Raw genomic sequence first — 24,600 nt, forward strand, 5'->3', positions numbered from 1 at the left:
GTCACTCGGAAAACTGTTTCCTGAGAGGTGTGAAATGAGGCCACTCTGGTGCTCTATGGGAACAGAGAGCCCCCCACTGAGAAGCCTTCTTTTCACCCAGATGACACTTGCCACCCCAAAACAGGGAAATAATCTGATTCAAAGCACAGGAAATACACAGCTAATTAGCTGCTCAGTCAATACTGACTTTCAGAAGATGAGCAGGAGGCAACCGTTGGTGTTTACACGCAGCCGCCCACACATCACCAGTGTATCTCACCTCTGTTTCTTTTCAACCTCATCCCTTTTGGAACAAAACAAAAAAGTATTTCCCCTCCTGGGTCCTTGCAGACTGAGCTGCACCATGGGGCCCGTTCTGTGCTGCAGCCATTCAAGTAAGAACTGAAAGGGTCAAAACCAACAAAAATCTAAAAGGACAGGTTTCCATCGTAAAATACATCCCCTCTGTGCCCACTTGAGGCCACCATCAGAATCAAGACCCTCCCCTCACTCACTCCATCTTTCCATTTCTGTTGGCTGCTTCCATGTTTTTTCCACCTTTATTTTCCCTTAGCCCTAATTCTCTTACTGCTTTAAAAAAAAAAGTCTTATTATACTGTACATAGAACATAGCTTAAGTCATCTTGAATCTTTTTTAGAACAAGATGGAATAAACCTTAATCAGAATCTCCCTCAAAGCAACCCTAACTACAGGATTCTGAGTTAAACTTGGAAGGGAAACAGCCGCCACAGTGCTAGATACTGAGCAGCAGTGTTTGCACACAGTAGGCCCTCAAGAAATATCAATTAATTTGTTTTTAGATGATGGAATCTGCAAAACCTCAGAAGCAAGTAAGGTGAACTTGAGTAATAACTACTTTGAGAGAAATAAATGACCAAAATACTGTTAACACGAACAGATCAGAACAACAACCAAAAAATGGCTGTAATTCCATGACTATAAAAGAATTAAAAAACATCTGGATGTAGAAGTTTGCATAACTGAAACAACAGAACAAAGGAATCAGCGACATTGAGGATAAAATAAAACACCCAATCAGAAACGGAGACACAGAAAACAAACAGAGGTGCACATAACTGATTTGGAAAATGGGAAATGGGGTCACAGCCCAAAAATAGGAGAGAGATGGATGAGATGAGGCGTACAATGAAGGAAACATCTGAAAATAAACAATATAAGAAAAGTTTCCAGAGACGAAAAAATAGCTAAGGCTAAAACTAAAGTACACTCATTGTGCCTTTCAAGTTTGACTCTCAGGGAAAGAAATAAACATTTGCTAGTTAAATTTTTGAATGATAAATTATCTGGCAAGCTGAAATGAAGGGAGATAGTTTTGAAATTAGGATAACAAGAATGACAAAAGAACTGACATCACGAGAGTGAAGATGAACCTCAGGAAAAAAACGTGCAATTCTAACCACACACGTGTATTCTAACCACACATTAGTTATGCTCCTGACCAAGACTTGCTCTGTATAAGTAGAAAGAAACAAACTCCTCTCACCAGTCATCCCTAGTAGTTACTCTAGGATACTTCTGCAACCCCCTCTAAGGTCCCAACCAAACGCACAGACTGGCCATCTCAGCTTGCTTGTTCAGCCTTGCCTCTTCCCTTACTGCTGGGGTTCCAGGGGTAACTCCTTCACCAGAGTTCAGTCAAGACCTTTCCCCAAGGCCAGCAGTTGCTCCCCACCCTCACCTCAAAGGACTTCTGCCAACCCAACTTAGCCTCAGGTCTGCAAGAAGTCTGACCCTGACACTCAGCTGAAGGGCTATTTGACTTTGTGTATGTCACCAAACCTCTCTGGGCTTCACTTTGTTGAAGGTAACCTGGCCTCAGCATCATCATGTGGATAAATAAATCAACCTTCTAGGTGCTAGGCCCTTTGCAAACATTATTTCTGGACCTATGAAGTTGGTGTTATTATCCTCATTTCAAGAAAGTAGAAACTGAGGCTTGGTGAGATGCCCTGCTTGAGGCCACTACTTACTGGTCTAGGGAGCAGGTCCGCTGAACTCCACAGATGGTTCTGCTGCCCAGGCTGTGTCTCAGGACAGGTAGAGGCATCCAGGAACCTGGACCAAGCTCCGTGCATCTGGGCACATGGTCTCACTTGGAGCTGCACGTCCATCAGGGGTCATCCCAGGTGCTGGTCTGTGGTCTAGGGGCCTGTGGGCTTGAGGCTCATGGTGGACAAGCAGGCAGGCCCGTGCTTAGGACCGCTGGTAGCTCGGTGGACACTACCTTGCTGTGCTGGGTAAACGGCCCACTTTCCATGCCCATCCCCCAGGCCCGCCCTGCCCCACTCCCAATGCCTATTTAAGCAACAGGCCCCGACTCCACTGGCCCCAGACACCGCCAACTTCCAGAGCTAGGAGAGCAGTGCTGCAGGCCTCGTTCACTCGGGATGAAAGGTCCTTCTGTTTCACCATTTCCTACCGGTGCGTTTTGAATGATGCTGTTGAGCTGGGTTGTAGTGGGAGCTGATTCTGCTCACCTAGGAGTATACTGAGATGTATAACTGGCAGAGGGAGACTCTGACTGAATTTTTTCCATTTCTAATCCCTGACTTGATGCGATCTTATTTTCAAAGAGGGAGAAAGGCTGTAGTTTGTTAAAGGACAGGGGAGAGCATATTTCAAAACAAGGTCTGGCTCAGAATATCAATGATGTGACATGTTTTCTTTTCTTTTGAGAAGAGGAAAGGTCCTGTAATCTCAAGGTTGCAGAGATTTCACTTCCCCTCAGGACCCCCTCCCTAAATAGTTAGTTTCCATCCTTTAATTTTATTTTGAAAAAACACGCAGGGGATTTTTCAGAAGAGTTTGGTAGGGGAGAGAGGCTATGCAGCCTACGGGGGATAGTTTGGGGAACACCTGAGGACAAAGACCCTCCTTGGCAAATCTCTCATTGAGAGATGAGGTGTGAGCAGCTCCTCACTACTCCGGGAGAGGCAGTAGGAGCCGAGAGCCGCACAGGTCAGGATGGCTCCAGAGAGGCCTGTCTCTTTTATGTCCACTTCCAGTTGCTTGCCAGCCTGTGGTCTAGGGGCAGGGTAAAGTCGGGTTGTCAGCTTACTGAGGGTGAGGAAGCAGGCGTCCTAGGCACACAGGACAAGGCCTCCTCTGGAGGCCAGGACAGCAGGCCACCCTCTAACCTCTCAACAGGCTTGACTCCCCAGGCCATGGGTAGGGAGGGATGCCTGCCAAGTGCTTAACTCAGAGGAAATAAGCCAGGGTGTCCCCATAAAAACAAGGGCTCCCTCGTGTAGAGCATGTAAAGCGAAGACCTAGGGGCTCAGGCTTCCTTCCTCCCGCTCTGATCTGGTAACGTCCAGTACCTGTGCTCCCTTGGTCCTGGACATAGCCATCCAAGACCCTGCAGTGACTCCCAGTGTTACAGAGGAGGGGGCATCTGAGGCTCAGAAGTTAAATGACTTGCCCAAGATCTTTCAACTGACTAGAACCCTTGTCTCACTGGAGCTTTTCTAGTGGACTCCTAATCAGGAGGAAACACTCCTAGCTCCTCTGCAATATCTTTGGCTTGAGGGCAGAGGGCTCGGGCCTCAAATTTCAGATTCCTCTGAAAGAGCCTGGGTGATTTGCAAAATAAGTGTATGTAAAGGACCGGGGCTGGTCCAGAGGGGCTCCGGGGAGTAACGGTTGCCTTGCCTGCGATGTGAGGGTGGGAAAAGGGCTCTGGGCCGGGCAGCAGAACTGGCTAGAGAAGGTGGAAGGCCAACGGGCTCCGCACAGGTTGCGCGGGATGCGAGCTGAACTTCCTGGGCCTAAATCCAGGGGGCGGAGCCAAAAGCCAGGGATTCGGCTGGAAAGTCCCGGGCGGGACTTGGGACTGGAAGGAAGGGCTAAAGAGTCAGAACTTTGCCTGAGGCCAGGGCGCGCCGCCAGAGAGCTGCCTGGGGCCAGGTTTCAGGAGGCGGGGCCAGAGAGTAGAGGCCAGGCAATGCCTGAGGCCCAGGGGCCCAGACCAGAAATCGGGGCGGGTCCAGCCCTTGAAGCCGGGGAGGGGCTAGAAAGGTGGGGGCGGGGCCAGAGAGAGCCTGCTAAGAACCCCTACGGCGGAGTGTCTGGGCCGGCCGATCCTGGGACTGGGTCAGCAAGGAATGCAGGGAGCCGGCAGCTCCGTGTCCATAAGTCTCTGCTCACAGCAGTGAGCTCCCAAACGTCCCCCTCCGAAGACCCCATTGGGTTCACGAAGTGTCCCCGCTGAGTCTTCCCACTGCCGGTCTGTCTACTCTATACGCCTTATCTGCTGCCAAGCGGCTTCCTCCCCCCACCCCACCTCCGCCCCAGTAGCCACTGTCCCTCTTTCCGGGTCTGAGTTCAGCTCTCCCCCACCCTCAGGTATCTTTGTGAGGCGAAGATTACACAGAGCTCCTGGGGAGAGCTCTGATTGTTCTAGCTTCGCCTATCAGATCAAACCCAGGCTCCGCTGCTGGAACTCTGAATTCGCCTCTCCCCACCCCTCACCTGCACATCTCTGGCCTGGCCTGGGTCCAGCCGTCCACATGGAAGCCTCATGCCTCCCATCCACGGAGTCCTCCCCACCTGTCAACCCTCCTAACCCCCAGGCCTGTCTGGGTCTATCCCACAAGCCTCCGCCCCCACCCCCTCTGACTGAACTTCGTGGGGACAACGGGGCCCACACCCTCTCCTTGGCGACGTGGAGGGTGTGGCGGTGCCTTTCGCGCAGGTGCGGCCCCTCGGTCTTTGTACCTGGCTCACTTGTACTGGGCTGCTCGGTGACTGTTGAGTTCCGGGGCACCTCTGTGAACCGCTCATCTCCTTTCAGGTCCTTGACTTCGCAGTAAGTGCTCCCTCTTCAGCCAGAAAGATAAGAAGGTCCCGGCGGCCCCTCCTCAGGTAAGAGGGGCTTCTGGAAGGGGGAGGGGGGACGGGAGGGGGCATATAATTTTATATGTTTTTTATGTTTATAAAACATATAAACAGAACAAGGAAGACAAGGAGAGTAAACATACAAAACATTAGTGTTTTATATAAAGTAGTGCTGGGTGAGATTGTTTGAGAATAGGTTCTGCTGCTTGAATAAAAAGTTTGAAAACACAGCTCTGGGGTAAGCAATCTGGGGGCAATCTGGGGCAAGCAGTTTGGTCCCATTCTGAACCCACCCTTATGTGGTTCAATGCCTGCAGAGGCGGTATATCTGACACACCCAAATCTATAGAGAAAATGCGAACTCCTTCAAAAAATAGGAAAATGATTGAGGCAGCACTTCACAATACTGAAGGAATACAATTTAAATACCCTGGAAAATGTAATCAGATATCATTACCCATTAAACTATTAAAAAAAAATTTTTTTTAATGCTAAAACCCAGGGCTGGTAAAGATGCTGTGAAACAGGCACTCTCAAATAACCTTAGAGAAAAGCAGTTTGGCAATACGTATCAGAAGCTTTAAAGTTTACTTCATAATCCTAGTCTTGAATCCATCCCAGAGAAATAATTCAAACTACTAGAATAAAATTGGAAACCAAAAACACTGACCCCCTGACAGTTGGGAACCTCAGTTCGGGAGCCAGGACAGCAAGACCATTATAGGAACCTGCTCCCTCCCAAATATTGGCAAATTAGATGCTTTCACTGTTTCTGGGGGAGTCACCAATCTGGAGGTAGTGAGATTTGGAGGTCCAAGGTGATGGGGACTGCATGGAAAAACAAAAGAGGAGCTGGATGAGGCTACACTCCACAGGGAAGGAGGAAGATTATTGGGGTCTTCACTAAGGACTCGGGGTGGGTGACAAATGTAACCTTCAGGGACTGGATAAAGGGGGTGAGGATCTTGTCTGGTGGGAAATGAGGGGGGAGAACAAGCAAGACAAGGGGGATAGTGTGGGGAACTTGTCCTCGAGGTGGCCGAGGGGCTTGGTGCTGGACAGCGCTCATTTGCATATTTTGCATATGTTTGCATATCATGTTGTTCCACCTTAGTGAGAAAGGCAGAGAGGAAAAGGAAATTGGGGTCTGGTGACCAGGCTACACCTCTCAGGGGCTGTCATTTACTTTTCTGAGTTTTAGTTTTCTCATCTGTAAATGGAGCCAACAGTATCTGCTTGGGGTGGTTGTACAGTGTAGATGCACCACAGTGTCAAGGGCACATTCTGTGAGGTGTGTCCTGTGCAACAACTGCTCAGATGTCCCAAGCGGTGGATCTGTTAGTTCTGCTTTTCGGAGGCTCATTTCTAGTCTCCCTCACGTCTCTGCCATGGACTGGCTTGTAGCCCCACCTCACAGAGAGCGAGCTTGGAAGGGAGGGAGGGAATGAGTCTGAGGTCCTAAGCAGGCCACAGGTGGACCCAGATGAGCTGGATTGCTGAAGCCCCGCTAGCTGGACTCCAGGTCTGCAGGGGCAGGGCTGTCGCTTATCAGTCAGTCATCAGGGGTTTATTATCTGCCTACTCTGTGCCCAACATACAGGCGATGGGATAAAATACTGAGTGCCTGCAAGGGGTTAAAAAGAACTCTAGTTCCCCACGACTGGAGGTCAAAGTGGGTGGATGAGCTCCAAAGCTGCCGGTGTCATCATGCGGGCAGAGTCCCTGATCCTGCAGACACCCCACAGGACCACACGCATAAGACCCTCCCTCCCTTTGTTTTGAGGGATGGAATTTGCCAACATTGCTCAAGCCTTCTCTCTCTCAGTTCTGTGTCTAGTGTGGTAGGTCTGAAAGTGTGGGAGGCTGGTCACCTTTCTGGTGTACAGACTGCAAATGTGCATTAAATGCACAGGAATTGCCAGATGTCAAGAGAGAAATAGCTTGCTTGAGCAGGGCCAAAGGTCTCTAGTTATCCCTGGGGCCATAGAGGAGGGGACTGGCTGGGGTTTGGTGAAGAGACCATCACTGTCACTTCCAAACCTTGAGTGCCTCTGCTGAGGCCTCACCTCTTCGCACAGATGATGGCTGCAAGGAAACCACCTCAGCATGGAGGGCTAGAGGGCTTTGGGGGAAACTGCACAGGTCAGGGGCCCCAGGACTTCAGAAGTAGGCAGGGACACAGAACAATCAGGCTACTGGGCTCGCCTGCCCTTCCCTGCCAGGTGCATCTTCCTGGGGTCAGCAACGGCCACTGAAGAGTTTAGCAGGGGAGCAATGTGGTCTGATGTGTAGTTTAGAAAGATGCCACCAGCTGCCGGGTAGATCAGAGGAGACCAGCTGCAGGGAGACCAGGTGGTGGCTGTCACAACGTCTAGGTGGGTGAGGGTGAGGCCTGAACTAGGTGTGGCCGTGGAAATGGATGCAAGGGGTTAGGGAGGCAGAACCATGGGCTGGTGAGAGGAGGTGGGGTATGGAGGAGGTCCAGGGGCCTAGAACTACTCAGGAGACAGAGCTGGTGTTGGGGAAGTGAAGGAAGACAAATGATGAACTTTTAGGGGAAGATGCAAAGCTGTCAATTAAATTCATGGAGTCAGAGATCAGCAGAGATACCTGGGCTGGCTGCCACCTGGAAATGGGTGATCAACCAAGAGGAGAGAAAAGGTGAGGGAAGGTCCAGCTCCTAAGCGGCGGGCAGAGAGGAGGGGACAACAAAGGGCTTGGAGAAAGAGCAGTCCCAAGGGCAGGAAGGGAACAAGAAGGATGGTGGCCCAGGACCAAGGGAACAGAGCTGAGGGACAGATGAGGACCAAGCAGCTTAGGCCTCCTGTTGGACCTGTTTCTTTAAGCTCTGTTCTGGAACTTTTCTTTCCAAATCTCTACCAGAAAGCCCAGTGAGACACCCTGTCCACCTTCTGTCTAGCAGTGGGGGTAGTGCAGGTAGCCTCAAGCTAGGTGGCTGCCCAGACCCCCAGCCAGCCAGAGGGTCACTCAGTCCTCCCAGAGTGCAGCCAGCATGCGCCAGGCTCTCACTACTCTGAGACCCGAGGCTCGTCTGGTCTGCGGGGTGTGGGTGGGATGTTAACCAGACATTCTAAGTACTTAAGTTAAACAAACCCCACTAGGGGTAAACTATAAGTGAATGCACTGGAGCCTCATCTCCAGTGTGGCCCATTTTCCACAGCTGCTCCTCCCCTAGTGTCTCCTCCTGGCCTGTAATCTGGGATCTGGTGGCCACTGTGGCCATCAAGGGCATAGACTGGCAGGCAGGACTCCTGAGTGACCCGCCTCTGTCGTGCCTACTCTTAGCTCTCTCTGACACCCCACATTACCTCCTTCCCTTGCTCGCTGCTTGCTCCACCCACCACCTACCACTTTCCTGTCTCCATACCTCTAGGAGGACACCCCCACACTCAAATATACACACCTAGAAAGCAAGGCTCTGCCCCCAGAAACTCTTGGGCCCTTGCTGTGAAATACCCAGAGCAGTCACAGTGCTGCATCTGCCTCACAGGAAACGGATGCCAAGCACCCCCAGCCACCCAGCTCGACAGCCGCTGCCCTGCCCCTGCCCCTGCCCCTCACCAGCCCTGGCAGGCACCAGTCAGCCAGCATGGCCTGGCAGGGTCTGACCAAGCCTGGCCTCTGGGCTCTGACCCCTAAGCTGTCGGCTTCATCTCCAAGTTCCCTCCTCCCATGCCCTGCAGGCCCTGCTTGGCCCCTGGGACCAACCCCATACACCTGCTGTGAAGTTCCCTGGCCCAGCAGGGACACCTATCACTTTTACTCACAGCTTGTGGGCCAGAGCTAGTTACATGATCCCACCCAACTGCAAGGGGACCAGGAGGTGCAGTCTTGCCTTATGCCTAGAAGTAGGCCCCTACTGCTCTAGAGGCCAGAGGAAGTGAGGCAAAAAGGGAAGAAAAGTCTACCCAGATCTTCACGAAGGCAAAGCGTGCTTATTTTTTGAAGGTAGTCGCTCCTGAATGGAGACGTGTCACTCTCTACACTAGCATGTCTACACCAGCAATTTGGGGACATGTGATCTCCAGCCAAGAGTTCTAATCTCCCTTTTCAGAAGCGTAGGATTCATCAGCTAAGAGCAGGTGTAGACAGGGCACCGCTACCAGAGAGGCAGGGGTTAACTGTAACCCAGAGCCTCAGAAGACCCTTGGAAGCAGGTTTGGTGGCAGCAATTAGAGGGAACTTGGGGGGCTATAGATCCCCGTAATGTCTTTCCCTCTGGTCTTTGCTGCGGACAAATGACGAACTCACAGTCATGCAAATTAAGCTCTGAGTCCCACCCCCCAAGGTAGCATACAGCAGCCCTCAATCCCCTCCCAGTTATACCTTCTGGAGCAGGCCCAGGACAGCCCTGCCAGCAGGTCAGAGGCCTCCCCAAGCAAGCAGTCCATAGTTCAGCCTGAGTTGGGCCATCCTTACCCAGGAGGTCTTCTGGCTGGTTCTCTCAGAGCCAAGGGCTCCTGTGGTACCATGTGCAGAGGGAGGACCTGAGGATAGCAGTGGCCTAGGGTCCAAGATCTCTGAAAAGGCCTGGGACGAGGGCCTCAGCCCTCAGTGGTGAGTGAGATCCAGTCTCGGTCCAGAAATGCAGCCCTCGGGCCCAGCTGCCCAGAGCTACGGGGTGGGTTGGTGAGATGCTGAGGACTGATTTTATTTACTCATTCATACTGATTTGCTTTTTAATCTTTGCATAAATTCTCCTCTAGGACTCAGTTTGTTCAATGTTCTTTGCATAGTAAACTTGAGGCTGAATGTGGAATGATTCCCTTCAGAAGACGGTTAGCAAGTCTATTCCATTTTCGGGAGGTCTGTTGTCTTCATCTGTGTTCTCTGGTGCCTTGAAATGCCTACACACTGCTCAGCCGGCCAATCCATTCCAAGAGGAAAGGCTGTACTTGAAACGCAGCTGAACACTGAGTCTGCATAAATCCTGCCATTTGTGTGGACTTGTATTTAAAGTTCTACTCCCACAGAAAGTATGTTGTCATTTCTTCTTAAGTGAAGTATGTTCCAAGCCTTGTTTGGCTCAGGAACCATTAACATCAGCTCTCCTGTCAGGGAAGCAGGGACTTTCCTGGGAGAGAAGCCTCAATAGTGGAGCCTGAGAGAAGCAAGATTCCTCCTAGTGTCCGTCCCTGAGGAGGGACTCTTCCGAGGGTGAAGGTGCGCTGGCCAACAGGGAACTTGTTGGGGGCTGGCACTTAGCCGGTCACACAGCAGACACCACAGGGTTCACCAGAGGCAGATAACATGGCCTGCTGGGAAAGTTCCAGGATGCCTGCCTTCAGGCCATTTTTCACGCACAGACCTCAGCATCTGGGCAGGCTCAGAGTTCTTGAAGTAGAAGGCCCAGACCCATCTCGATGCTCAGCTGTTGGCACGTGACTGCTCCAGTAGTCACAACTGCCTGCTCCAGTCCTGCCCTGGAGCTGCCCTGTCAATGCCAAGTGGAGCAGACCCTGTGAACAGGGCGATCTCAGACCTCATATTCGTCATGCAGGAAGCCCTCACCCCCCAGCGCCCCCCAACCCTGGGATCAGCCGCCATGAGGGCACAGGACTGGCAGGTGCCCTGTGGGCTTCAGCCCTCAGCAGACTCTAGGCAGACAGATCTGGCTGCACGCAGATTCTTGAGCCTAATACAAGGGTACATGGGAATGAGAGAAGATGCTGCTCGGGACGGCTCAGGTGCGGATTTAGGGACCAGCCACCATCCAGCCTTCTCCTTAATGGCCCCCGTTTTAGTCACCAACAGATGATCCTGGAATGGCAGGCCACAGAGGATAGGGTAGCCAGATCTTCAAACTCAGCCCCCTCCCGTGATGGAGCCCACACGCCCAGGCAACGGGTCCATGTCCCTGCTACACAAGGTCCTGAACCCAGAGATACTGCAATTTTAAACACTAGGTTGGCTGGGGCACCCCGGCACATATACCTCCAAGCCGGCTTAAGATCTGCTTTCCAGTCACGCAGGAACTGGCTTTATCTGGGCTTTCTGAGTTCTGACATGGAAATGCTGAGGCTGACTGATTGAAGGAGTGCCACAGAGCTGCTTGCAGCCTGTTCCTATTCTCAGAAACCACATGACGCATTAATAGCTCCCGTGGAAAGTTTCTTTTTGAAAATTCTATGGCCCCTCTGCCTGCACCTGGCTTCTGCAGAGGCCTATCACTTGGGCTTGCACTAGCAGCCCACACAGACAGTGACGCCGAGATGGAGGCCCTGGCACCCTGCACCATCCTTGCCCCTCATTTGGGATAGCAGGGCATGCTTTTTGTCAAGCAACCAACCACACAAGAAGGAAACGTTGAAGGCTTCAGCTGTATCTTGAGGGCCTTTGCAACCAGGAAATTAACAGTAGTAGTAGTAATAAAATATTAGAGTCGTCCTTCAGTATCCACAGGGGATTGGTTCCAGGACCTCCCACAGATACCAAAATCCAGAGATGCTCAAGTCCCTTAGAGTCAGCCCTCCGTATCCAGGGGTTCCACATCCACAGATGCAGAGGACTGAGGAACTGCGGATACAGAGGGCTGACTGTACTAGGGACGTGTCAGGCACCATGCTAAGTGCTGCCCATCCGTCATCTCCAACTACCCTCAGATACTATCTATGAGGAGATTACAGCTGAGGAAACAGATGAGGAAACTACAGCTCAGAAAGTCAGTTAAGCACCTGGTCCAGTATCAGCAGCAGGACCTGAACCTGGCAGGTCTGACACCAGAGTTTGTGCTTATAACGTCTGCATCCTGAGGGATGCTCAGGGGGCACAAACCACAGGCACCAGGTCCTGCCAGGCCTTCGCAGTCTCAGGAGGGAGACTCCCCTTTGCCCAGTAGGCAGGCCAGTGGGTGCCACAGGAAGTTTGCACAGGAAGTGAACTGATAAGAATTAAGTTTTAGAAAGATCAAATAGCAGGTATATATGAGACAGGATCCTTTCGGTGGCAAGTGACAGAAACCCAACTCAAAGTCTCTAAAGCAAAGAAAAGGATATTTTGCCAACTCATTAATTAGAAACTCTGGGGGTTGTGTTGGCCTCAGATACAGGGAAGTTGGAGCTCAAAGATGTCACCAGGACTTGGCCTCTCTCCTTATAGCCCACAGGTCTATTTTCCTCTGAATTGGATTCACTCTCTGGGAAGGTTCCAGAAGCTTCAGGCTCCTAGTGCTTCCATCTCAGAGAAAATGCAAGCCTCTTTCCTGAGGGGTCCAGGAAGAGCTAGGGTCGTGTGACCATTCAATTTGGGGTCAAGAGGCTGTGGCTCTGATTGGCTTGGTGTGGCTCACTGCCCTTCCCCTGGGTTGGTGTGGGACAGACAGAAGTGGGTCTGCCACAGCCAGAGAGCTGAAGCAGGCTAGGATTTGGGCCTATGTTGGTGCTTGAGACTCTACTGGGAGCTCCCAGGCTGGCTGGGGGCCGATGTGCAAACTGGCACGTGCCTGATTAGAGGGACCGTTGGGGATATGCAAGGGAGGGAGAGTGCAGGAGGGGTAGGGAGGCTGGGGAGGGCTTCAAGGAAGGGGAGGCAGGTGCTTTGGATCTGGAAGGGTGCATAGGCTTTTACCTGGCACAGCCGTGTTGGTGGGAGTTGTTGTTACAGCTCCTGTGTTCACACTGGCCCCCGGGCCCGGGTTCTGCTTCTGGGATGTGGTTTCCAGGGATTAGCCCAGATTTGTCTGACCTGCATCACACAGAAAGGCATCCTCTTCCATCGTTCTTTCTGTCCTCCCAGCTATGAGTTGACTCCAAGTTTCAGCAGCTCAGAGCTCATGTTGCCATGCCAACCCCTCCCCAGCAGGCATCCAGGCAGAAATGGGCTGGCCCAATCTCAGTGCTGCCGGCGATGCGAGCACATTCTGGTAATCGGATTGGAGCAATCCTCTCCGCCTTTCCTGTGGAAACCTGGTGCTTGGCCCAGCTCCTTCTAGACGTGAGCCTATGGGACACAAAGAAGATGCAAGGGGGTACCTCTGCTCTAGGACTCCCAGCCCTGCTGCCGGGAAGAGAGGGCTCAGCAGGCATGAGGACCAGATGGAAGGGGTGTCAGGGAGGGCCAGGGTCCATCCTCGCCTAATATGGGGCAACACCTGACCCTCCTCATTCCCGGAAGTTCCCAAAGCACGGCTTAGAGATCCCAGAAGATGATGTGGGCTTCCTCAGAGGGTCCAGGGCTTGCCTTCACCAGCAGAAGTGGTCTGGCTTACTCGTTTTCACGCAGCACGAGAAATTTAAATTCAGTCAGCACCCCTACAACGCTTTGGGCCTCTGTGCAGCTCATCTTGGGGACTAGCACACATGCTAAGTCCACTTCCCAGAGAGATGGACGTGGGATGGAGTCTCGGTCCAGTGTTATGTGACATCCAGTAACAGAGATCCTGTCCACTGCAGCTCACCTGTGAGGGCTGCTGGGGGCCCGTCTCTCTAACCCCCCATCTTCACCCAAACGTGACCAGGCCTGGCCAGGCCCTATTCTTGAGGATGTCCTCCCCGGGGGAAAGCAGATTAGCCCAGTCCAGGGCCCAGAGCACAGTGACTTTGATTTAGCTCAGGCCTCTGAGTAGTCCGCGTCCCCACTTCTCACTCTGTGGTAGCTGCAGGTCACAGGTTAGCAACCAGGGGTCTCCATGGTTACAGGTCACCACAGATCATCAGTTACCTGCAGGAGCAACTGCGGTGTGAGCTGCTTGCTTTCAATGGCCCAGGCATTACCTGCCTGGGCGTGGCTGGGCCTGTGACCTCCCAGGTCCTACCCAGGACCTGACCAGCCACCTCTTCCTCTCCCATCTGCAAACCATGGAGCTCTCTGCTCCTCTGTCCAAGCTGGCTCCACAGCCGAGTCTCCTTGTCACAATCAGACCCAGCCCAGTCCTTGCCGCAGGGGAAGGAACAAGTTAGTGAAGGCCAGAGGCTCCGGCCTAAACAGTGTGGAGGCATCTCTGAGGATCTGAAGGTACTGCTGGTCAGTCCGGGGCCTAGAAGTTTGTGGGTGGGCTCAAGCTGCCCCCAGAACGGTGCACAGCACCAGATTGTCCCATCTGCAAACTCCACTGAGTTTATAGGTCAGGGAGAGCAAACAGGGCACATAGGGGCCAACCTCAGGAGAGGGGTGGTCAGGGAGGTCCTGCAAAGAGTTAGGGGAGACAGGGAAGGCAACAGGGCCAGCCATGTTAGCGGCCTGGCCCCCTCTCATCCTTGTGATCGTCCTGGAAGGAGGTACTGTTACTCCCGTGACGAGACAGAGGCTCAGTGAGCCTGACTCCAGTGCCAGGATTTCATTCAGGTCAGCCCGACCCTTGAACCCACGCTGAGCATTGAGCAATGCAGCCGGGGGTGAGGGAGCGAGTCAGGGGTCTTCACTTCTACGACAGAGCATCTGCGCCTCAGGAGCCCTCCCTGGGGCACGGTGTAGACCCCTGTCCCTGAGCCCAGAGCTCAGGAGTGACCATGAGGACCTGAGGGTGTCTGGAACCCCAGGCCAGCTCTGGAAACCATGGTATTGGGGCAGGGGTCACCCCAAGCAGCCCTGGAAGCCACACACTAGGATTCACGTTAGGGATAAGCCCAAGGGTGACTGTCAGCTTCAAAACAGGAACCTGAAAGAGCAATCCTGCCTGCAGGGTTGACTGGTGACAGCTCAGTACACAGGGCCTTTGAGGAACCTGTCAGTCCCATCAGAAATGCCCATGGTGGACTTTGCTTGGCAAAGGTGCCAACCCCAGGACACGGAAGCAGAGAACTGGTGGGGGGGGGGGGGCACGGAGGAGAGGCAGGTGTTCCTCCCTGGGAGACAGAACCCGGGCCGGGCCAAGCAAGAGAGAGGGCTGGGACTGGGGGCGCAGGCGGGGCGCTTGTGCACCACATCCTGCCCTGACAGCCCTCCAAGGACGCTCGGGTTCTCTGAGAAGCTGCCAGCCTCCAATGTTTAACTTCGCTCTCCTCTTTCGTGGGGAAAGTGTAGATCAGACTAATTAATGTGTTGTTGTTTGTTTACCCTCCTTTCATTTCACTGAGACAAAATAATTAACCACAGAGCTTTAGAAACTGGCTCCACTGGTGGCAATCCCTCTTGTGTCAACTGCATCAGCAGCTTCTGTGCGTGGCTGCAGGGACTGCACGTGGCTGCAGGGCAGGTGGGCCGCACCTGAGGTTCCTTCTGTCCAGGGCACTGCAGGAGGAGAGGCAGGTGGGAGTTTCTGGACAGGGGACTTAGGGGAGCCGTGAAGGGCCAGGATGGCAGACAGGAAGGGCCAAGACGCTCAGATCTACCACGTCTTGGAGAACGTTCGTGGTGATCACCGCTGCCCGTTGGCCCTCTAGGCTGCCTGCCACCTCAAACTGATCGATGGCTGAATGGAGACAAAAAACATTCCTATGACCAGGGGAGGCAGAAAGGTCACGCCTACCACTGCAGGCAGGGCTGGGGAGGGAACTTGCCCAGAAGGGTTTCTCAGCGCCACAGCAGGAGTGAGGAGGACCCAGGACAGCTGAAGAGGGACACCCACAGCCACCCAATAGCCCTGTCCCAGCTAACAGCAGGGAGTTCACAGGGGCCCTGTGAACACAAGCCAGGCTGATGGGCTGGGGCCCCAAGACCAATTTTATAATGACAGCGGCTGAAATTGGGGGACTTGCTGCAACCGTGCTGCCCCTCTGTGCCATGATCTCCTCCAACCCCACAACAGAGCTGTGTCACCTCTTTGACCCAGGGCTCGAGGCTTAGGCTTGGAGGGGCTGGTTGGCTACCCAGGGAGGCCACACCTGCCATCTGACATACTCACTTGTTCTTTCTTTAAATCCCAGCAGTTTCATTTGAGTTTAGCCTGCAGTTGGGGTGACAGCCCACTCGCACTCCCACGTAGCCTGATGGGTCTGCCTCCCTTCCTCCCCCTGCCGCTGGCATACAGCACGTACACATACAGGCACACGTCACTGTGTGGAGCCGGCCGGCTTCAGACTGGTTAGAGTGAGAGCTACAAGAGAACAACTGTGCCTAGAGGAGGAGCCTGCAGGTCCTGTCCCTGTAGGTGGGGAGGGTGGGGCGCGGAGTCCGGAGCCACCACAGCTGCCAGCAGCACCTGCGGTTGGTACCAAGGTGCTGGGGGTAGGGGTCCAGGCCAGAAACCTGGGGACCCCTGGATGCAGCCCCAATGTTACAGAGTAGGCCCCTTCCCACGTCTCCCTCCCTGCTTTCCTTCTCTGTAGCCTGAGGTCATCAGCCTGGCCCAGTCAACACCATCTTCCCCTGAGCATCCGCTCCACCCAGCACCCACCCATCCTTCTGTGCTCAGTTTCAGGCCACACGCCCCCAAACCAGCATCTTCACAATGGTTAGAAGGAGCTCTCGAAACAATCTGATTATGTTCTCCCTTTGGTAGTCTCATTGTCTCTGGGGGACAAAGTCCAGTCTCCCAATCTCCGTCTAGGGGTCCTCTGTGCTCTTGCCCCCACCTGGGCTCCTCCACCACCTCCGATGTGCCCTCCTGTCTGACCTCCAGGCCCCCAGTCCTGCCGGGCTCTCTGCCTGACATTCCTTTCCCACCTTGTCTCCTATCAGCTCCTCCTTACTCTTCAGGGCCCGGCTGAGATGCCACCTCCAGGTGGGGGGTGGAAGGGGTTTTCCTTGACCCACCCAGGGCTGCCTGTGATCCCCAAACCCTCTCCATGCTGTGCTGTCATCCTGGCAGGAACTGGAGTGGTTTAATATCTGGGTCCCACAAACGGAACTCCATCAGGACTGTGTGGCTGAGCTCAGGGCGTGACTGGGGAAGGAATGGGCCCTGCTGCATCCAGGCTGAGAGGCTGGGAAGGTGGAACAGGTGGGGCTGTCTGCCCCCCAAAGAGCACTGTCACACTGTGTTAGGAGTCAGGCGTGGCTGAGCCCTGGCTGTGAGGACAGCTCTGGAGAAAAGATCCGGGAGGAGGAGGTCTGTTCTGTTCACACTGTGCTGCCCTCCAAGCAGAACTGGCCTGTGTTCCATGGGGTGGCCATCGCTCCACTATGGGTCAGAGGTAAACACAGCCTCACTTCTTAAACGGCTTCCTGAGGGAAATTCTTACACCATCTGTTCTGTGCGGCTTATCCTGTGGTGGGGAGGATACGGGGGTCAGCTCTCCAATGTCAACACCAGTGAGCCTCGCTGCTCATACCTGAGAGAGGGGCTCCTGGTCGGATGGCTGTGGTCTGAGTAGGCACACCTGCTTCAAAATGTAACCGTCTGGAGTTTGCTTCCAAGTGATTTCCTCTGAAGAAAGTGAAATCTTTGTGAAACGCATTCTCCAGAACCAAACACAGGCACCAGCTTACGTTCATCTTTTGACATTAAGTTCTATTCCGGGTTGAGCACCCCACCCCCACGTCACATGGGGACCACAGGAGTGCGATTGGGTGACTGAAACTCCCCCTCCTTACACTGCGAGACAGATTGACCAACATTTACTCACCCGTTTCCTAAGCTTCTGCCGGGGTAGCCCCAAGAACGGTAGCCGTCTCGGTGCAGCTCCTTCTTTCAAGAAACCCCCAATTCTGCAGGGAGGTGGCCTCCTCCCACGAAAACTTCTGATCTAGGATTGCAGAGACCACGCCACACACAAGGAAGATGGGAGCCCCCAGTGGAGGTACCTAAGCCACCTGGCAAAGGAGACAAAAGGGCCTGTCTAAGGAAGCGATTTCTAAGCTGAGTCTTCTAAGAAGAGCGGTGAGCTAGATGAGGGGCAGAGAAAACAGGGCATGGACAGGAAACCACATCTGTAGACTGGGAGGCGAACACGAAGAGGGCTGGGACTACAGACACGGGTGGGCCTGGCTGAGGAGACGCAACACCCAATAAGGGCTGAGCGAGGCCTCCGTGGGGCTGAGGCATCTCTGACGTGATCAAATTGGACAGAGTCCCTCCAGCCATCGTGTGGAGGATGACCCGATGGGGAAGAAGCTGGGACAGTGGGTGACGCATGATGCAGTCCTGGACCAGCACAGGGGCCACGGGGGCTTGGGTGGGTAGGAGGGCCTGATGGGATGTGGGGACTGAGGGAGGGCGGAGTCCAGATGACACCCAGGTCACAGCTGAGGTGACCAGAAAGGCAGGAGGGAGACAGCGTGTGGGGCCAGCGCGGACGGCATCATGGATGCAGACCCCCAAGGGGCCACGGCAGAAGTGGGCCTGGGCTGGTGAGACAGTGAGCAGGAAATGAGGCCCCCCGTGGACCTAGTCATGAAAACTCTGGGTTATGTTTATACCAGGTGCACCACAGAAGGATCACCCTTGGTCCCTGGAGGCTGGGTAAACACTCCAGACTCTTGTCTTTATTGATTCTACATCCAGCACAATGAATGCACCTGTGGCCTCTCCCGGGCGGGGCCCTGGGCCTGCTCTGAGGCACAGCAGCTCCTGCACAGGCTGGGGTAGGGACCCGGGGTGGAGTCATTCTGGCAGCGGTGGCTCTCAGCTGGGCCCCGAGGCTAGGGATCATCAGGGTCCCCTATAACTGGGTAACTCTGATCACTCTGGCACTTGGGAAGGCCCACGCTGTGCCTGGGTGCTTGTCAGGTGGGGATTCCTGCTGGGGCTCAGCAGGAGTGGGGCGGCAGAGATGGTGTGATGCTGCAGGCTGGGGCACAGTCAGAGCCTGGTTGTAGGGAGGCCCTCCTCTCAGGGGTCCTGCCAGCCATGCTGTCCTCTGCCCCAGGGCCTGCTGGCCCCTTCTCTCTGTAGTTTGTTCCCTCAGTGCCCACCGAGTGGGCACTCGGTGACAGGCAGCTGTGTCTGCGGCTCCTCTGACTCAGGCTCATCCCTCACCTGCTCTAAACACACCCCTGACTCCTGACAGGCTTCAGGCTGCTCCAGGCCAGTGTCAGGCCCAGGCATCCTCTAGGATCCCCCGTGTCCTGCACGCCCACAAACTGTGCTCCTCAAATCCTGGGCCAGTTTCCAAGCAATTAGGTTACAAGGTCAAAATGGTCAGCTAGGGAATTTCCTGGCAGTCCAGTGTTTAGGACTCTGAGCTTCCAGTGCTGGGGCCCAGGTTCAATTTCAATTTCTGGTCGGGGAACTGAGATCCTGCAAGCCACATGGTGCAGCCAAAAAAAAAAAAAAAAAAAAAGGTCAGCCAGAGGCAGTCACATCACCGGACAGTTTCCTCCAAGAGAACCAAACACACAGGCAAACACAGCATGCCAGGCCGGCTCCTGGCCCCAAACGCCCCACATGAGCCCACCAGCTCTGGCCTGGTCCTCAGAATAGCCCTGCTCATGTCAGAGGAGGCAGGAATGGGGTGAGCAGAGCAACGGCCCCAGCACCCGACCTGCCCCGCTAAAGATGAATAAAAGCTCTCTCACTTTCTGTCTTGCAGGTTCTCCAGCAGGCCTTGGTGGCCCAGCATGGCCCACTGAGGGGAACCATGACTGGCTGGCTGACACCTGCTGCTGACCATCCAGAGTCGTGTCTCACCAGGAGGTGACCCTCCACCAGCCGCCCTCCACTCGCCCGCCCCGCCCCGGAAAGTGCCTGCGCTGCCAGGGACACCATGTAGTAGGGCCGGCTGCGGCGCCCAGTGAGCTGCGATGGTTTTGTACACGACCCCCTTTCCCAACAGCTGTCTGTCCGCCCTGCACGCCGTGTCCTGGGCCCTCATCTTCCCATGCTACTGGCTGGCGGACCGGCTCCTGGCCTCGTTCATACCCACCACCTATGAGAAGCGCCAGCGGGCAGACGACCCGTGCTACCTCCAGCTGCTCTGCACCGTGCTCTTCACGCCTGTCTACCTGGCCCTCCTGGTCGCCTCACTGCCCTTCGCATTCCTTGGGTTCCTCCTCTGGTCCCCCCTACAGTCTGCCCGCCGGTCCTATGTCTACTCCCGGCTGGAGGACAAGGGTGCAACCGGTGGGGCAGCCCTGCTAAGTGAATGGAAGGGTACGGGTTCTGGCAAAAGCTTCTGCTTCGCCACCGCCAATCTCTGCCTCCTCCCGGACTCACTGGCCAGGCTCAACAACGTTTTCAACACCCAAGCCCGGGCCAAAGAAATCGGGCAGAGAATCCGCAACGGGGCCAGTAGGCCCCAGATCAAAATCTACATCGACTCGCCCACCAATACCTCCATCAGCGCCGCCAGCTTCAGCAGCCTGGTGTCACCGCAGGGCAGTGATGGTGTGGCCCGGGCCGTCCCTGGGAGCATTAAGAGGACGGCCTCCGTGGAGTACAAGGGTGACGGTGGCCATCACCCCAGTGACGAGGCTGCCAACGGCCTGGCCTCTGGGGACCCGGCCGACGGCGGCGGCAGCCTTGAGGATGCCTGCATCGTGCGCATCAGTGGCGATGAGGGGGGCCGGCCCCCCGAAGCCGTCGACACCCCCACTGGGGACCAGGCCAGGAACGGGGCCGGTGGGGGCCCACGGGGCCAGACACCCAACCACCATCAGCGGGATGGTGACTCGGGGAGCCTGGGCAGCCCCTCGGCCTCCAGGGAGTCCCTGGTGAAGGTGCGGGCCGGGGCCGACGGCGGCAGTGGGGAGCCGGGCGCCAACAGCAAGCTCCCGTACAAGGCCTCGGCGGTGAAGAAGGCCGCCGCACGCAGGAGGCGCCACCCGGACGAGGCCTTTGACCACGAGGTCTCAGCCTTCTTCCCTGCCAACCTGGACTTCCTGTGCCTGCAGGAGGTGTTTGACAAGCGGGCGGCTGCCAAGTTGAAAGACCAGCTGCACGGCTACTTCGAGTACATCCTCTATGATGTCGGGGTCTACGGCTGCCATGGCTGCTGCAGCTTCAAGTGTCTCAACAGCGGCCTGTTCTTTGCCAGCCGCTACCCCATCATGGATGTGGCCTATCACTGTTACACCAATGGGCGGTTCTCCGACAGCCTGGCCTCGAAGGGAGCGCTGTATCTCAAGGTAGGAGGCCTCGGCCAGCAGGTCCCAGAGCCACGGGGGGAGGCAGGCTGCAGCCAGGGGTCCTCACTCCCTTGGAGGGCAGGGGGCAAAGCCCTTCATGAAGCTGAACTGGGGGGGCCCCCGCTCAGGGACAAGGGAAAGAACGTAGGGACAGGAGCCGAGGCTCCAGGTTGGGTGATCTCGGGCAAGTTCCTCAGATCTCTGAGCCACCATTTCCCCATCTGTAAAATGGGGGCAACACAGAGTCTACTCACATGATGGGGAGTGGTGAGGCCTGGGAGGTTCTCATGGTGCTGGTGGTGAAGGTGGCAGGCGGTGGTTAAGAGGAGGAGGAGGAGGCAGGGAGCCCTTTCTCTGAGTCATTGCAGACAAATGGCTGTAGCCTTGCAGGCAAGGCTCTGAGGCCTCGGCTGTAACCACACCCGCTCCCTCAGGCCACCAGCCTCACTGGCCGGGACGCCCTCTCCCTCCTGGCTGTCACGCAGCTGCCACACCAGGCACTCTGCCCACCAGCCCGAGGCTTCACTTCCGTAGTCACTAATTAAAGTGAATCATAATTATTTCTGCTAATTTGGATGCAATTGAAGGAGTTTTTAGACCATGGTAATTTGGTCATTACACATTATCTTCTCCTGAGCCTGACATGCTCAGCGTGTCGACTTTCTGCTCCCAATCCAAAAGCTGCTCTTGGTGCTTCCAGAGTTTTCTGAACCACCATTTGGCCAGGTGCTACAGAACAGGGCTTTCTGCCTCCAGAGGCAGCAGCTGCTTTGGATGTGGGTTCTCTCCATATTCCCCTCGAGACTTCACAGTTCCCCTAGACGGGGGTCCATGAATGGAGGGGGCTGGTGCGGCTACCGTGGAGTCCAGCACGGTGAGGCCCTCATCCCCAGGCCTCAGCTCTGACCGTGCTCGGCCTGTTGAGAAAAGTGCCACCTGTCAGTCAAGCTCCTGCCCGGGGTGAAGGCCCAGGCGGATCACCCACATGGAGCCTGCCGGAGCCGGGGCCCCAGCCCATCACCCAGACCCCCATTCCCGTTGTTCAGGCCTCTTGTGTGACTCGGCAGGTGCAGAGCTGGGGCTGCCAGCTCTCCATTCACAGCCTGAGATGCTGAAATTGAAGGTACTCCTCTTACCGGAGAACAGCCTCCCCATTTTGGCATATGGTTCCTCAGTGTTCTGTTCCACGGAGGCATTTTTGTCTCAGCAGCCCGAGTGACTTTCTGGGGAAGGAGGGGACGTCAGTTTGTGGGTGGGGGGAACACAACTTCTCCCTCCCGCCCACCCTACTATAGATGGCTCAAAGGCCAGGGCCCCTTCAAGCCCGCCCCCAGCCCACATGCCCCCTCCTCCTCTCCTTCCTCAGTCCAGTACCGTGACTACCATGCCCACAAGTCTCCTTGGGACAGCCCCTCTGCCATGGGCTTTCCTCCCACCCCCTACCTCTCTAGCCATTCCTTCCAGGCCCCATGTTGCCTGTCCATCCTTTAAATGCTGATGCTCCCTCAACCGCCTAGATCTAAAACTAGTCTGCAGATATGTTTAATTTGGTCCACGCCATTAAAAAATTTCTTGTGTTGGCCAACATTTAAAAATCAAGCAATTTCACATAAAACCCAGTTTGCAACTTCTCTCCCCACCATGGCAGATCTGGCAGCACCAGGCCTGCTGCACTCTGCCCAGCTCTTAGCCTGAGTTAGGGGTCGGCAGCCCCCAGAGCAGGTGACCCCACTTGGCCAGCCTACTTCATTTCCAAGCAGTTACCATGGCCAGCCGGCCTCAGGCACCTGCTCGGGACAAGTGACTCCACAGCCTCCGTTTCCACACTGGCCGAGGACTCTCTCGCCCTGAGCCCAGTCAATCCACCCAGGCTCCCACTTTCACTTTCCAGATACCTCTGGGTCCACCCCGTATCTCCAGCTGCAATATCACTGCCCAGGCCACCACTCCTCTGTATCCACCCAGATGATCTGGGCTATCCTCCCTCTTCTAACCCGTCCTCCTCATGTCCCAAGTCTGACTCCTGTTACCCTCTTCCCGCTGCCTCAGGGAGAAGCCAGTCTTTACCTGGGCCCTCCCCGGGGGGCCTCCGTGTGCCCCTTGTCTTGGCCGCCCCACCTTGGTGGAGCTTTCCTCAGCAGCATCTGGCACAAGCCAGCTTTCCCTTGCGGGTTCCTCAGCCCTGGCCCCAGGTGTCTTGCTGCCCACCTCTCCCGTCAGACAGAGCTGGAGAGCAGGGCCCTTGAGCCTGGCACAGCAGACCCAGCTCGTCTCTGTTGGCGAGTGTGCGCCTCTTTCTCTACGTGGAGGAGTGAAATAAGTGAGGTTTCAGGAGCCAGGCCAGCCCTGGAAGGGCCCGGGGCTGGAAATGTGCTGGCCTGGCTGCTCCCTTCACTCGGGGCTCCCCATGCAGCCCTGCCCCCCCACCCCCTACTCTGCAGAGCTTCCCATCCTAGAGAAAAGTGTGTTTTTCTGCTACTGAGATGCCCCGAGGAGGGAGGGAGGGAGGGACTGGACTGGCTTCTGCCTCAGGGGTGAGAGAGCCTGATTCTGGGCCCTGCTCTATTGACCGTCTTTGCCCACCAGGACTAAAGGCATAACCTCTCAGAGTGACTGTTTGTTTTTGCAAGAGCAACACGAGCCTCTGCAGCGGCTCCCGGGGACTCAAGCTGGGAATCAATAAGTACCAGCACATAATAAAGTGGATCTTGGCGAGCTCCCAGGACTGACTGAAGGAAGCGGGTGGGGGGCGGACATACCTCGTGCTGCGTGTCTTCCCGTGTCTTCCCTCCTGGCAGGGTCTCCTCAGTAGCAGGGCCGAGTGGTACCTCCTGCACGTGTCTCTGTCCCTGCCCAGGACTCAGCACAGGCAGGTGACAGGAAGGGCTGAGTGAGGGGCTTACGCACTAAAAGCATCAAATGGGCGGCTGCTGAAAAGCCTGGCTCAGTCACCAGGAGCTCAGAAAGCAGCGTAGAGCAGGGGGAGGAGCTGGGCATGAGCTGAGATCTGAGCATCAGATTTGAACCTGATGACCCCAGGCACTGACGGTGTAATTTTAGTATAATCCTCGTAGTTGTTGTAAGGCTCTAGTAAGGCCATGTCTGTGAAACATCAGGCATGGTGCGTGAACGTTATCATTGAGGAGGGAACAGTCTCCTGGCCTGAGGATGCAGAGCGCACCATCATGTGGCCTTTGAAGGCACTGTGGTTTTAAAACTGTGCTGTGTTTTTGCAACGGGGGCACCAATGGTGTGTGATTTCCAAGGGATTCCAGGGGTGGTGGTATCATTGGGGCAAGGTCTGGGTCTGGAATATGGGCAAGAAATGAATGGTGAACATATGAGCTTATAAACAGCCCCAAATTCAGACCCAGTATCAAGTAACCAGTCATTCATCCGCCTGGGCACTGGAAAAGGAAGGATGTGCATCTACCCAGGCTGAGAATGGGGGTGAAGAGCTGTAGAAAGCTAAGGATGTTTGATGACGAGAAAGTCCTCATGGAGGAGAATAATACTAACCTGACTTCAGCAGCAGAAAGAAGGACAGCAGCCTCCTGAGGCTCAGAGCAGCGCGCCCGTGAAGAGCCCAGGCCACCGTCAGCTGGAGGATGGACAGAGCTGTGCTCAGCAGAAGCCAGGGGCACCTGCCCTGCGGCTGCACGTACCTCAGCCAACAACTGGCCTCTATAGTCACCCTCCCTGGAGACCTCCCAGAGTCCAGGGTCTTGCCATCATAGAAAATCCAGTCTGGAATAGATTAGTGAAATTTGGGGAAGACAGCTGAGGCTCAGATAGGAGGAAATCTCAGAGGAAGCGGATGAAGATGCAACCAGAGACCT

The 24,600-nt window shown here is 55.1% G+C and overlaps 1 protein-coding gene and 2 long non-coding RNA genes across 9 annotated transcripts in view; 1 reads left to right on the forward strand and 2 right to left on the reverse strand.

The window, feature by feature from the left end:
• LOC130838262 (uncharacterized) overlaps nucleotides 1–3,306 on the reverse strand; it is a 47,111-nt gene extending 43,805 nt beyond the window's left edge. For all 4 annotated transcript variants that reach the window (XR_009049642.1, XR_009049641.1, XR_009049638.1 and 1 more), the window contains exon 1: nucleotides 1,993–3,306. This is a non-coding gene — a long non-coding RNA (uncharacterized LOC130838262). The remainder of the gene's footprint in view (nucleotides 1–1,992) is intronic.
• SMPD3 (sphingomyelin phosphodiesterase 3) overlaps nucleotides 1–24,600 on the forward strand; it is an 82,576-nt gene that overhangs the window by 50,344 nt on the left and 7,632 nt on the right. Inside the window, exons 2-4 of one of the 3 annotated variants that reach the window (XM_057711081.1) lie at nucleotides 4,815–4,885; nucleotides 19,228–20,353; nucleotides 20,528–20,761. In XM_057711081.1, the coding sequence (XP_057567064.1) occupies nucleotides 19,439–20,353; nucleotides 20,528–20,761 (1,149 nt within the window). In that variant the 5' untranslated portion in view covers nucleotides 4,815–4,885; nucleotides 19,228–19,438. Of the gene's footprint in view, nucleotides 1–4,814; nucleotides 4,886–19,227; nucleotides 20,762–24,600 lie in introns of all 3 variants that reach the window. The other 2 variants (XM_057711079.1, XM_057711080.1) reach the window with 2 other exon arrangements.
• LOC130838263 (uncharacterized) lies at nucleotides 3,504–23,812 on the reverse strand. 2 transcript variants are annotated; one of them, XR_009049643.1, is made up of 6 exons: nucleotides 23,521–23,812; nucleotides 21,898–21,984; nucleotides 17,323–17,509; nucleotides 17,029–17,123; nucleotides 12,446–12,817; nucleotides 3,504–4,898 (listed from the first exon to the last, which is right to left on the reverse strand). It is a non-coding gene; the product is annotated as an uncharacterized LOC130838263 (long non-coding RNA). The 2 variants fall into 2 exon arrangements; XR_009049644.1 differs by lacking the exon at nucleotides 3,504–4,898 and adding an exon at nucleotides 9,928–10,313.

The sequence above is a fragment of the Hippopotamus amphibius genome, chromosome 16, assembly GCF_030028045.1.
Source record: "Hippopotamus amphibius kiboko isolate mHipAmp2 chromosome 16, mHipAmp2.hap2, whole genome shotgun sequence".
Classification (NCBI taxonomy): domain Eukaryota; kingdom Metazoa; phylum Chordata; class Mammalia; order Artiodactyla; family Hippopotamidae; genus Hippopotamus; species Hippopotamus amphibius.